Source organism: Colossoma macropomum, unplaced genomic scaffold (assembly GCF_904425465.1).
Source record: "Colossoma macropomum unplaced genomic scaffold, Colossoma_macropomum, whole genome shotgun sequence".
NCBI classification, from domain to species: domain Eukaryota; kingdom Metazoa; phylum Chordata; class Actinopteri; order Characiformes; family Serrasalmidae; genus Colossoma; species Colossoma macropomum.
This window is the reverse complement of record NW_023494788.1, coordinates 28,633,779-28,648,342: the sequence shown is the minus strand read 5'-3', so window position 1 is coordinate 28,648,342 and position 14,564 is coordinate 28,633,779. Positions and strand designations below refer to the sequence as shown.

Here is a 14,564-nt window from a genome sequence, read left to right as displayed (position 1 = left end):
GGTTAAACTGACCCTATATGTTATCAATATTTCGCAACTTTCATTCTGATCTGATGATATAACTTGTTTGTCTACCATTGAAGTACGTGAATGACTCCTTTTTTGAACCGATTCTTTTCAGTCAAATAAATCGATCCAAACGATTCAAGAGTCAACTGAATCTAAATTTTTGGAGTATTTACGCAATGTTTATGGCTAGACTGTAAGTTGAAGACTTTTGAATAATTAATCAAATCGAATAATAATAGTCTTTGGGAAACTTAATCCCATAAAAAAGCATATATAAAGCATAACACACCACACTTACATTTACAACAGCTAGTAAATTCGTTGGGGGAAATGAGGAGAACGTTAACAGATTTGTGAATCAATGAATCATTGAATCGGACGTCCTGTTCACGCAAACCAACGGTTCAAAAGAATCGATTCGGTAAACCGAATAGAACCTTTTATGTAGATTTGTAGATTATTATGAGGTCGTGTCTGCCACCTACTGGTGATAAGCTGTAATAGATAGCATGATTTTGACCCTTAAACCCAAGTGTAAAATGATGAATAAATCTTTTAAATTTAATTTTATTTATGCAAACAATTTACAAACAGTAATGGCAATGCAGTGTACACTTGTTTACTTAACACAAACCGAAGCAGTCGGTAAATTAACCAAATCAAGTAAGAAAAAGGGGAAAAAAAGGAGGTGGGGGTTGTGTTAGGGGAGACACAATTACTCCATAGTGTTTTCATAACCATGTTCATAAATTAATTTTAGTAACTTTTTGGCATTTTTCTTTTTCGTGCACTCTAACCTACCAAAATAGTACATGAGTTCCTTATGAAAAATGTAAAAAGATGGTGTTGTTTTCATATACCTTACTTTATGTATGAAACATTTTCCTAACAATAAAATAACGTTTACAACCATTTCAGAATCTGTGTCTCGGAAAAGCATTCCATATATAATATCTGTCTTTGTAAACTCACTTAAACCCACAATCTTTGGATATAATCAATAATGTAAATCATCCCAAAATGTGCTTGAGAACTTACAAGGAACAAATAAATGCTCAGTTGTTTCAGTATCTTCTTTACAGAAAGCACAAACATTTTCATCCAAATTAAACCTTTGTCTCAGAACTTTTAGATGGATATATTCAATTCATTATTTTGAAATGAAATTCCTTAGCCTTTGGGGGGACAGGAAATGTAATATATATATATATATATATATATTATTATTATTATTATTAATGACATATTTTATTGTTTGCGATTATAAATCAAAAAGTCCTTGCAAAAATCTTCATTAGACCTAACATTACCATTTGAGTCTAAAAATGTAATGTTGACCATATTCCCTTTTCAAACCATTCAGAAATGAACAGTGATTTGAATCTGTAGGTAATACATCAGTTGTTCCAGATTGGAGTATTATGAGGTGTGAAATTGTGACTGTAGATCATTTTCCAATACCTGTTGGTGGAATAAGGAAAAATTCTCTGGGAATATGAAACCAAAAGCTGTCACAGTCTGTAACAAAAGATTTTAACAAATTGATTTTCAGAGGAAAAAAAATAATTTAAAGTTTTTTTTTTCCATATTGGCCTTAAATAACACAAATCAAGAGAAATAACATTAACACATTAATTTAGATTTTATTGCTTATTTTATTGAATTTGCTGAGATACGTTACCCTATTAAGGTACTAACTTAGTGAAATTACAATAATATTTTCAGAAGTGAAGCAAAATCTTGGTTTCTTTCTTTGGAACATGTGCACAATTATTCATCTTTTGAAATTAAAATATACATAAAGTCAACCTAATCATTATCAATCGTATACCAACTAGTAGCAAATGGCCCCTTGAATAATGAACAGTATCTATATCCAGCTGCAAACTAAGTTGGCCAGTATTTTAACACACTCAAATACATTTTCAAATATACTTTCAGAAAACTTTTTTTGCCACACTACTGTATTTTTTTTTTGTTTGTTTTGTTTTGTTTTTGAACTTTCACTGCAGATGAAGAGGAATGCTTATTCTGATTTATAGTATCCACCTGCTCTTCTTGTTTGAGAATATCTTCTTTATTTGTCTGGTCTGACATCATTTCCAGAGCCTTTCTCCAGTAAAATACATGAGAAGTAATGTTACAAGCATTTTCAATCATCCCAAAGATTTTGGATGAGGTAGAGGTCAGCGCTCTGTGCAGGCCAGTTATGTTCTTCCACACCAAACACTTGAAGCCACTGCTCTATGGGCCTTCCCCAAACTGCTGCCACTGTCCAAGCACACAGTTGTAGAGAATGTGATTAAACGCTGCAGAATTAGACCTTCATTTTATCGGACCTAAAGTTTAGAGTCTAACCCACTAATTAGAATAGGGGTTCAGATACTTTTGGTCATGTAGTGAATGATATAGATGCTAAAATGTACTTTTGTTTAAATAATATTATGTTGTGCTGGTGAAGATTTGGTGTTTCAAAAATGAATATGATAAGAAAAAGTACTCAGTTACAAAGTAAATTGTTTACTATCCCTAAATGGGCAAAGTAGCCCAGTGGATAGGGGGAGCTTAGAGGGAGCATATCATCTTCTGGCATGTCTGCCAACAAGTCATTTGGCACAGGTGTTCAAAACAGGTGAAACTTTGTTTCTTGCAGAGCCCTGGCTTCATTTGATAAGAGCAACCTCAGACCTTCTTCCTAGCTTCAATTTTTGGCCCAGGAGGGGGGGCTGTGACTCTGAGCAAGTGAGGTTTGCGTATCTTTACAAATCCCTATTGAAGATGGGGCACTAGGCTATATTGTGGTCAAATGTGCTTGGAGGTGATGACATTTTATATCAAAATACACTATTTTTATTGCATCTGGAGCTTTATATGCAATCCATGTTTGGTGGCACTGGGTCGATGAAGTTTGATCTTCCTCAGCCAGCCAGGGCTCTTGTTGCCATACAGATTACACAGAGAATTTTCACATGGGCTAATCTGTATGCCTAGAAACTGTGTCTGTAGTGTCTACTCGTGCCAGCTAGTGTGTTTGAAATAATACTCAGTTGCTAGTGGTTTGTCACCAACCAGTTGAAATTCAGTTCACCTCTTTTAACATCAACAGAGTATATTAATGTGTGGCTAAGATTTGAATCAAAGTTTCTTCTCTTTTTCCTTCAAGTCATAATGCATAAACAGAAGTAGTTCCACACATGGAAGGGTAACATTCCATTTGACCACATCTATACATTTATACAGTTTTTGGAATATATTGTCGCTGAAAAAGATGCATCTCCAAAATAGTAACTTTACACAAGAATTAATTTTTACATTCATCATGGAATGCAGTGTTCAGTCGAATTATACTGTCAAAAATGAACAAAAATGGAGATTTTTTTTGGGGGGCAGCAACAATATTTAAGTTAATTTAATGTTTACATCTGCAGTAGATTGTCCACCTTGTGATCTGAGGCCCCCTGTCACAGGCCCCAATGGCCTGATTAGTAATCTATCTAAGCACCAGCTTCATCTACAGAAACTATAGATAAAAATGAAATAACTTTAAAAATTAAATAAACTTAAAAAAAAATCAAGTGCCCAGAGTTATTGCCTGCCATTGCTGCATTCAAATTAGATTGTGTAAGTATGGTACTATTTATAAGCACCTATGAGACAACAAAAGAAAGTATGTCTTGTGATCTATCTCAGTACCATCTTAAAAAGCAAAAATCTGGGAAATGAGGGTAGTTTGATATTCTGTTCAGATAGTCTGCTTGAATGGCTACAGATTGGCACAAAATACACAAAGCATTTTCTGTTAAGTCGGCTATTTCAATGATTTAAACATTAACGGATTTCTGCAGATCTAAATGAATGCAGACAGCATGTAAGAACAGCCATATGTAAATGTTTGAACAACCCCGGGTTAAATTATTTTCTTTTGTTGATTTTCTAAATGAAAATAAGTTAGAAAAAAATTGAATATGTAATTTTCCTCCAAATTTTAGCACATATTTCTATTTATATTGGCAAAAATAAAACAAAATCTAATGTTTGCACATTTTGTTTCACCTCACAATATGTTAAATTCAGCAAATAAACACTAATTGTGCATTAAAATGTGCATGTGTATTCTCTGTAGAGAGAGTGTGCTTACACACACACACACATCATCTAAACCGCTTATCCTTCTGGGTCACGGTGGGGAGCTGGAGCCTATCCCAGCTGTCATTGGGCGGAAGGCAGGATACACCCTGGACAGGTCGCCAGTCCATGGCAGGGCAGACAGACAGACATACACAGTCACACACACACCTAGGGGCAATTTAGCACGTCCAATCAGCCTGACTGCGTGTTTTCGGACTGTGGGAGGAAACCGGAGTACCCGGAGGAAACCCACACAGACACGGGGAGAACAGGCAAACTCCACACAGAAATGACCCTGGCCGCCCCGCCAGGAATTGAACCCAGGCCGTTCTTGCTGTGAGGCGACAGCACTACCCACTGTGCCACCGTGCAGCCCGAAAGTGTGCTTATTTTTACATAATTTGACCTTAGGCGCCCAAACTTGCATATTACTGTAGACCCTTGTAAGAATAGCACACTACTAGCTGCCATGCCCACATACCACATTCTTGGTTATTTTCCTTTGTTAAAGTTTAACCAAAGAATTTTTGCAGTAATCTACACCACAATCTAAACATCAAGGTCACAAAATAATAGTTCAATCCTTACACTTCACAACAGGTCAAATCAGGGCCACAACTAGAATCGTATTGGTGCAAAAATAAAGAAATTTATCAATAGGCCTCCATACAATAGTGACTTTCAATGCATAAAAAAGGTAATTGGCTTGTTTGCACACAATTGTTATGGGTTAAACCGGCTGATGCCTTTACGTCATGCCACTTATCCCACTAGTATCTACTGTTAACTTATTTGAGTTGCAATAATTATATATTGTATCTACCTATCTGACACACCACAGGCCAAATAAGGTTAGATAGATTACATAGAGAACCCTTGCTGTATGACATACATATTTTGATACAGTTCATATTTTGATGTATTACTTGAGTGAAATCATTTTTACCTTTTAAGATCTTTAAATTATAAAGAATAAAATATCATGCTGCAGGTTGTGAAGGATGCTAAAATAGTTAGCACTGATGCATTCTGTATAAGAGGAAGATAAATAGATATTAGGGCTGTCTGTGTAGTGTTGATGATAGCTGACTGGTGACGTATGTCACTTTGAAACTGAATCTTTCAGTTTCTGTATGTACTAAAGATTTTAGTAACCACGGTCCCTGTGCAATGGGTCCCAGTGGGATTGCCCCCTCCTGTTGTTTTTGATTGCACTATTGAAAGGCAATGACAAAAAGTATATTTTATATTCCTGGTTCTGGAGCTTTGTCAATAAACCTTCGTCATCCTTTATAGAGTATAAAATAGACTGGTAATATGTACTGAATGTTGTGCAGGAATATTACACAGTGAAAAACTGATTAATCAATTGTGCTTTATTTTCACAGCAATAATGCAATAATGTACAAAACATGTGACCGTTCACCATCAGGCTCTCAGAAAAGAACAACCAAAAGAAATATAAAACAGAAAAAACACACACAAAAAACACCAAAAGAGAGTTAAAATGCCATCCATACATTACACTAAAACTAGTGATTAATGCTCTCCATTTGTAAATGTGCAAAGAGGCAACTGGCAATTTATGTGATAAAACTTTATAAATGCATTTTAAACATGCACAATACACACTGGCCCAAACACAAAGAGAAGGTCAGCGTACATTCAGTACAGCTCATACATTCACAGTGCTCATCATATCTAACAATTTCAAAGATCTGCATTCCCATGCATTAAATCAACATCAGGGGATAACAACACTGTAGCCTGGATCATTTTAATCTGCTGTACCAGGATGAAAGAGGAAGAATTCAATAACTACTGATTAGATTACCAAAGCAAACTAGCCTACTTATAATGGATTGTTTTGGATTGTTTTCTTTCCACTCTGAAATTAATTAACAGGATATTGTTAAAGTTCCTTTGGCTTTTGGAAAAGGACACTAAATCTCTAAGTATTTGTAACACAGAACATCTTCAGGGTTATTCCAACTACAGAGCCTGCCAAAAACAACTATCTGGACATTCCAACCACACATTCAGCTTCAGTTCAAGGTCACAGAAGAACACTAGTATGAAGTTACAGTCTTTCTTCCAAATATCAGGCAGTCAGTTACAGAGGAGCTACATGCAGAAATAAATGCTGTAATACATGTTATCGCCAAAATAACAAAATATCTCCTTCTTATATATAAATGCAGTACAGGTAAAAACTATACAGTCATATACAAAAGTTTGGGTACCCAAAGATTTTCAAAGTGAAATATGCACATATCTTCTACAGAGGACACTTCTACATGTTTTTTATGCACAAGCGAATTTAACACATTAGGGATAAAACGAAAACATAAAACGCAGAAAATAAACATAATTCGTGCACTTAAAGTCACAGAAAAATGATATATTTAAGTCTGCTTCCAGTAGATGACGTTTTATTATTTTTATTTAAATAACCAACAAAACTCATAATTTGACCAGTGGTGTTCAAACTTCCTTGGCTTACTCCATTTACAATCTGCAAAAGAACAGGCTCTGTGGGGTGCAGTATCTGAATGCTGTTTAGAACCAACAGCAGTCAAAATCACAAGTGCAAAATCAGCTACTGTTACTAATATTTGTGAAGTCCCACATTCACATATTCCATTGAGATGTAGCAGTAATAGTTCTATGACCAATTCTAAAATAAATCATTTTATTATTTTTTTTTAATTCAGTGATTATGAAAGCTGGTTCTTTATTGAGCTGTAAAAATCCAATATGACGAAAACTCTTACATGTAATTATTAAAATCACTAGTCATCAATACAGGAGAAATATTTGCAGCATTCAATAGGAGTTCAGCATGCCTGACCACAAGCTACAGAATTAGCATCAAAAGTTACAGTAAGAGGCAGGAGTGGCTCAGTGGTTTACATATTCACATTAAATACAGTAACATGTTAAAGAGAAAAGACTTAAAGCTCAGCTGATCTAAAGCGTCAGCAGAGCTCCAAAGTAATCTAACAATCATTTTACTCTAGTCCATTATAATCGACGTTATGTGTCCTAGGAAAGAAAGCTGAAATACAGCACATTCATTCACAGTTAATCATTAATGCATATTATAAAATATATACAAATGCCACTATTCAAGAGACTGTACTTCTAAGTGTGTTTTAATAAATTTTTGAACACGTTTTGTTAAAATTCCTCTAATCTGAATAAAGTTATTTTTAATTATTTTCTCAAAAAAGAAAAAAACAAAAAAAAAACTTACAATAACTCTCAACATCCTCTCAAGAGGAACTACATTAATAATAACCAAACCCAATTAAAACGTAAGATTATCTTTAAGGAACAAGGAAAAAAAAAAAGATAAGGAATGCATGGTTGAGTTTAAGGGTGTCTGGGTGCACCAACGAATACGCATGAAATGAATCAGCATGATGGAACTCTAAAAAAAGCACAAAAGAGTGGCTTCCTGGACATGAGTTAAGCAGGGTCATAGACTAAACTGTTATGTCAGTGGTGATTCACCATGAAACAACCTGGGTGTGAGAAACCGGTCCTTAGGCCTCAAGCATGATGAAGATGAGACATCACAAATACTCTAAGACTTGCTTAAAATATTAAAATGATATTTAAACTGGACTAATTTGAGTATCTCCAAGCTGGACAAAACCTGTCAAAGAATGACTCTTCCAGAAACCATCTAAATCTGCAGCCCCAGGCCCAAAGAAATTATTATGTAATCTTTTCATAGTAACTTTGCATTAAGGCTTTATTCCAGTGTATTAGAACACTATAAGGTCACTGGCACAAGAATCACAAAATTCCTTTTCTGTAGTTATCAGTACATATTTCTTGCATCTCTACGTATTTATTTTCTAGATTATTTTTATGCAGCATTTTTAAACTGCAGGCTACTTCACATCATGTGGGATGTGGTATGCTGTTTTCAACAGCTGCGAACAGTAGAAATGTTAAACCTTTTATTAACAGTGAAATGGTATAAACTGAGAGCTGGGCAATATGACAAAAATGCAATACGTTAGATGGTATCCCACAATATCTATTTTGTTTGACATCTGATATGTGGGAACTGAAACTAATGCCACATTTAAAAGATACTATCAAAAACCAACCAAATAAATCCAACTCAGTGTATTGAAAATTTCACACACTGACCTGTGTTATTATGTTCTCTTTATAATCAAACATATAGTTAAGAAGTTTTTACATGTCAATAATATCCATGATGTGATGAGAAAAGCATTCCGATATAAGTTATCACGATAACAATAAATAGTGTCATATTGCCCAGGCCTATATAAACCTACTCAAATGATGAAACATGTACTTCTAGGACTATGATAAGAAGGGAGACAATTCTCTCTGATTCCAGGAGGAATCCAGGGGGTTCCTTGATTTCTTTCTCCTGTACACAAAGACACAGAAAAATAGTAGTTGTTAGATTGTTATACATTGTTTAATAATTACATCTTGCTAATCTACACAGCCAAATCCAAAGTGCTAAATTAACATCTACACTCTTAGTGTAGGTGCAAAAAACTTCTTTTTTGTTTTGTGAACTGCCATAAATGAACCATGTTTATATTCCCAAAAATGTTTACACTGTTGTAAATGAGATGTGCATTTTTTTAAGTTTAAAGAACCTCTCCATAATGTTCAAATTCAAAAATCTAGGAAAAAAATCCTTTAATTGGGATAGAACCTTTACATTACATGAAGGCTGTTTAAACTTTTAAAAGGTTTGTCACACTCACAAAATCTCCTTTTCAAATATTCTTCTTTAGAGATCCAAAAGTGGTCCTTCTATGACATCACTCAAAGAACCCTTTGTGGTACCTTTTTAATTTTCTAAGAGTGTACAGTTTTTGTTTACAGGGGAATTCTACCAAATAAAAAAAAAAAATCTGCATAATTAAATAGTTATGATCCTTGGAAGCTTCAATGCTTCTAAAACATGAACATTACATGAAATGGGTATCAAAATATTTCCCTATTGATCAAGTCTATAATTCGTAGTTTTGAGATGAAGTTTTGACATTTTGTTAAACTACTCATGGCAGATGCAAAGTGTAATTAAGCAAAACAGTACCCAAAGAAAATGTACATGTTTTTTCCAGATTTTCCAGATTTAACTTACTAATATCAACATTATATTTAAAACTCAGAAGACACATGTAGGTTCACTGTAATTTTGGACAGTAAATTAAATGGCTATATTTGCATTGTAGGCATTGAGACATTGAGACCTCTGATTCCTATCACTTCTATTTTAAAGAAATCTGAGTTGGTAAGTTTCACTACAAATGAACCATTTCACATCAAAATATTCCAGATTACTTTGTTTACATCTCTACAAATGTATTATGCAAAAAATGTTAAAAATTAGTCAATTAGGTGGAATTAAAAATGGACACAAATAAAAATATAAGAATTAACTGGACACAACGAACTGTGAAGTCACCTTGAATTGATGAGTTAAAATTAACAGTTAACACTCTCTCTTACACCAATATGATTGGAAAAAAGTAGGATCAGTCACAAAACCATACAGGTAATTAGCCTTCATATTCTTCTCATGGGATAGGGTTTTTTGGTTCAATCAACAAATAAACGGAAAAAAGCTGGCTTGTTATTTTGCAGTCAACTAAAAGTAGCTTCTAGCCACCATTAGGTTGTCTGCAGGGGCATCTTTTACTCAACCCCATAAAATGCCAAGCTTATTACATACAAAGGCTTATACTTCAGTAACTACTGGGAGTTAAGTGCAAACTGGCGGAGCTATTCTTAGGTTATAGAAGTGTGTAATAAAACTTTCATCTGTTAAGGGGTTAACAGACACTATGTGCATGAGTTTTTCCCCATTAACCATTCTGTGCTTTGTCACTTACCTTTGCAAGTAAAACAGAACGACCATCAGAACCAATGACACCAGGTCAGTGGTGATCCATATAATTAGGTACGTACGATATTTCTGGGGGAATGAAATATTCATACACACAGGCACATACAGACACACACACACACACACACACACACACATATACACAGTTATAACATCCTCAAACTTAAATTCCAAAAAAGTTGTGACAGTATGCAAAATGGCAATAAAAACTAAAGGTGATGATTTGTAAATCCACTTTGATGTGCATTTAAATGAAAGCAGTACAAAGACAAGATATTTCATATTTTACTTTGTTATTGGAAATTGATGCCTGTAACACATTCCAAAGAAAAATAGAATAGGGGCAATTTAAGACTTAAAAACATCTCAGAGGTGATGCAATCATGCATGGGTGTAAAAAGCATCCAGGAAAGGCCTAGTCTTGAGAGATTGGTCAAGCCAAAAACACTTTGCCAAAACGTGCATCAACAAACAATCCAGCTTTAGGAATTTATGTTTTTCACCCTCTACAGTGCATAACACAACTAAAAGATTCAGGACACCTGGAGAAAGGCTGAAAACCACAACTGAATGCTCATGACCTTCAATAACTAAGACGGCACTGCATTAAAAACTGGCATGCTTCTGTGATGGATATCACCACAAGGGCTTGGGAATACCTCGACAAAACCTTTGACAACAAACACTGTTCATCGCTGCATGCACAAATGCAATTTAGGAGTGTACTATGCACAACAAAAGCCATATGTCAACAATGTTCAGGAATGCTGTTGACTTCTCTGGACTCTGCACATCTGAAATGGACTGATGCACAGCAGAAAGGTGTATTGTGATCAGAAGAGTCAACCAGATTGTATATGGAAATAATGGATGTCATAAGAAAAGGACCATGTAGATTGTTACCAAAGTTCAAAAGCAAAGGGCTGTCATGGTATGGGGGTGTATTTTTGCCCATGACATGGGTAACCTGAACTTGCTGCCTTCTAGACGACATCTTTTTCAGGGATGTCAATGCTTATTTTAACATGACAATGCCACAAAACATTTTGCATATTACAACAGTGTAGCCATGTATTCAGAGAGTGCATGTGCTAGACTGGTTTGTCTGCAGTCCAGACTTGTATGACACTAAAATGTGTGCCAAAAATGCTTTCAAAACTGTATCAACTGTGTTCTTCATTCTTTAAACGACTGACTGTTTGCATGAGTGTTGTTAGGTACATAAATTATATTTAGCATTTATTTACAAAAAAATCCAATAATGGTTATAAAGCAAAACATCAAATATTGTGTTTTTCTACTTTTTTTTTAATATATTACAGGTCAATTCAGTAATCACTGCTTTCTGTTTTCATTAGCATTTCACATACTGTTCCAGCTTTTTTGTAACTGAGGTTTGTAGAATCAGCATATTCTGACATAAGAACACAATAAGTATTGTACAGAATATATGTTTCCTGGGTTGGACGTATGATTCTATTAAAAAGCACCCATACAAATATTCATTTTTTACAAAAGTACACATTATCCTATAATATACTGTATATAATAGTAATTATATTACACAGTTATGTGAAGAGGTAAGTGCACCCCATGAAATGTTTTATCTTTTTGACATATGTGGACATGTCAGCATTTGATCTTCAGTTTAACAGTGTGCATAGATAAATGTTATGTAATAGAACAAAGACTATGAAAATTTGAATTTGAATAATTTATTTTTAAAAGATTAACTGAGATGTCATTTTTGTTTGTAGAAAAAGTAAGTACACCCCTGGCTTCAGTAACTGGTACTGCCCTCTTTGGCAGAAAAAAAATTATGTAGGCATTTCTTACAACTGTCTACCAGTTATAAGTTACCAGAGGGGCTTTTTGCATGCACGGGCAGCAAAATTCCCCCACAGCATTTCAATGGCATTCAGATCTGGGCTTTGACTAGGCCACTCCATAACCTTACATTTGTTCCTTTTGAGCCATTCCTTGGTGGATTTACTTGTATGTTTGGGATCATTATCCTGGAAGGTCCACTTCTTCAGCTTCAAATTTTTTTTACAGATAATCTCAACATCTCCTCAAGCACTATCTGGTATGAAAGAGAATTCATAGTCAATTCTATGATTGAAAGTTGGCCAGGCCCCGAGGCAGCAAAGCAGCCCCAAACCATAACATTTCCACCACCATGCTTTACAGTTGGTATGAGGTTCTCTTGATCAAATGGTGTCTTTGGTTTTTGTCAAACATGGCTTATGGTTCTGTGGCCAAATCTTTGTCTGCCCATAGCACATTGTTCCAGAAGTCCTGGTCCCTAGATATTTATTAGCAATGTTTAGTCTTGTCCAGATGTTCGTTTTAGAGAGCAAAGTCTTCTTCCTGGCACACCTTATACTTAGGTCAAATTTGTGGAGTGTTTTGTAATGGTAGATGCATGCACTTTTACATCAATAGTGGCAAGAGCTACCTGCAGATCCTGTGATGAAATTTTGGGGTTCTTAGAGACTTCTTATAGCATCTTACCGTCTGCTCTTGGGTTAAATTTGCTGGGATGGCCCGGCCTGGACATGTTGGCAGTGGTTTTAAATCATCTCCACTTACAGATAATTTTCTGGACAGTAGAATGACTGATTTTCAATATTTCGATATGTTCTTAAACCCCTTCCCAGATTCATAGGCATCTACAATTTTCTTTCTGAATGCATCAGAGAGCTCTTTTGACCTGGACACGATGATACCACAGACCAGATATCTGAGGTTTAAATAAGACAGGTTCCTACAAGATTTTCTCTAAAGTGTACTAATCACTAGTGCCTAATTGCACCTGATTTCAGTTGGTGTTTAAATTGTGATATATGTAGGGATGTACTTACATTTTCCACATAAAAATTGCATTACTCTTTATTTCAATTATAAAAAGGATGACAAAATGTTAATTTTAGGTTTCACTTGTTAACTTGTATCACCTTTATCTGTCAACACAGTTTAAATGAAGACTTGATATCCGTATCTCCAAACATGTTGGAAAAACTTTTCATTGGGTATACTCATTTCTTCACATGAATGTATGTCTCCTCAGACCTGCATATGTACAGATATTCACACATCTCTTAAGCTCCTTTCACATAGGCTCTTTATTATTCTTACTTAATCTTTATTCTATTTATTGTATATTTGTTTTATTTGTTCTTTGGTTAAATACTAGCCTGTGTGCTTGTCTGGTCTACTCAGTATTTTATATGTCACAGATGTGTGCACCAATCAAGACAAATTCCTTATATGTGTAACATAGTGAAAGAAAGTTACTGTGATTAATCTAAAAGTTTTGCATTATGTGTACTCCTCTTTAAACTTTAGAGGGTTTTCAGACTCACAGATTTAATTTACAAAAACAGTTCTTTAAAGAAATAGCCAACCATGAGTGGCTTCTCTATGGCATAGCTCCAAAAGAACTCCACTGGGTTACATTTAGAACCTTTATTTCTGAGAGCGCTGGCTCCTTCATCCTGCTCTAATGACTAATGCTCTAACTGACATTTAAATTGGTATGAATCTGAAAGCGAGACAAGCAAAAAGGAACTCACCAGATGCCAGTCAGGGTTAGACATGTCGCTGAGGACGTGGCAGGTGTTGGTGGTCACTGAGCTGGCCCCCGAGCACCACAGCAAAGAGAATAGCCAGCGTTCATTCACTACCCACAGGTTGACCGTCACATTTCTGCTAGTCAGGTTCCTGCATCATACATTCACAGACATGTGCGAACACATTTATCAGAGATATGCACAGAATTCAAACCAAGACTATTATGCAGTGTTCTCCAAATCCTCTCACCCCAGAGATCTAATGTCTGAGGGGTAGACAAGCTATTCTGTCAGGTATTCAAACATGTAATGACTTGTGTAATAAAAAATAAAGACCTACAGCGTTGTAAATTCAACGGAGTGTGCTCTCAAAACATTATGTTGTTCAAAGACAAAGCTCTTCATATCACAAAACGTGCAACAGGAACAATGTAATGTAGTTATTTGCTTTTGCAAAAGTGTGGAGTGTGGAGTTCCATACATCAGAGCAGCGCATTTTTGTTTTATATTGTATGAACCTATTTCCCCTCAGGGTGTAAGACTACACTACTTCTGGAGCCAATTTTCACAGAGCATTCATGTCTCTGCATGCCAGGCAGAGGGTGCAAAACCCTCTGATACACACCTGATGTCTTCAGTACTCAGGCTGCTGTATTTCACATTTAAAAAATTTCCGTTATTGTCTTTCATTGCAGACACATTTCTGTAGACCTGGCGGAACCCTTTAGCACGCATGTTAACATCTTCTCCACATGCTGAAGGCAGCCACCATATCTGTAAGAAATACAAGAGATACAAAATAATATACAACAAAATCTGCATCAGGCTTTCACATTCAAAATTAAGAAGTGAATCATTTAACTGCCGTAAGAAAGGCCTCTTCCTGATCAAATTTCAATGGCCCAATCACAAACCTGGCAGCAGGGCGTCATTTGTGTTGG

At 35.3% G+C, this 14,564-nt stretch overlaps 1 protein-coding gene across 1 annotated transcript in view; it reads right to left on the bottom strand.

The window, feature by feature from the left end:
* Positions 1-6,760: 6,760 nt before the first annotated feature.
* The window catches only part of gdpd2 (glycerophosphodiester phosphodiesterase domain containing 2), a 28,195-nt gene continuing 20,391 nt past the window's right edge, over positions 6,761-14,564 (bottom strand). Inside the window, exons 12-15 of the mRNA XM_036569059.1 lie at positions 14,249-14,397; positions 13,627-13,774; positions 10,038-10,120; positions 6,761-8,554 (exon numbers count right to left, since the gene is read on the bottom strand). Of these exons, the coding sequence (XP_036424952.1) occupies positions 8,485-8,554; positions 10,038-10,120; positions 13,627-13,774; positions 14,249-14,397 (450 nt within the window). The 3' untranslated portion in view covers positions 6,761-8,484. The remainder of the gene's footprint in view (positions 8,555-10,037; positions 10,121-13,626; positions 13,775-14,248; positions 14,398-14,564) is intronic.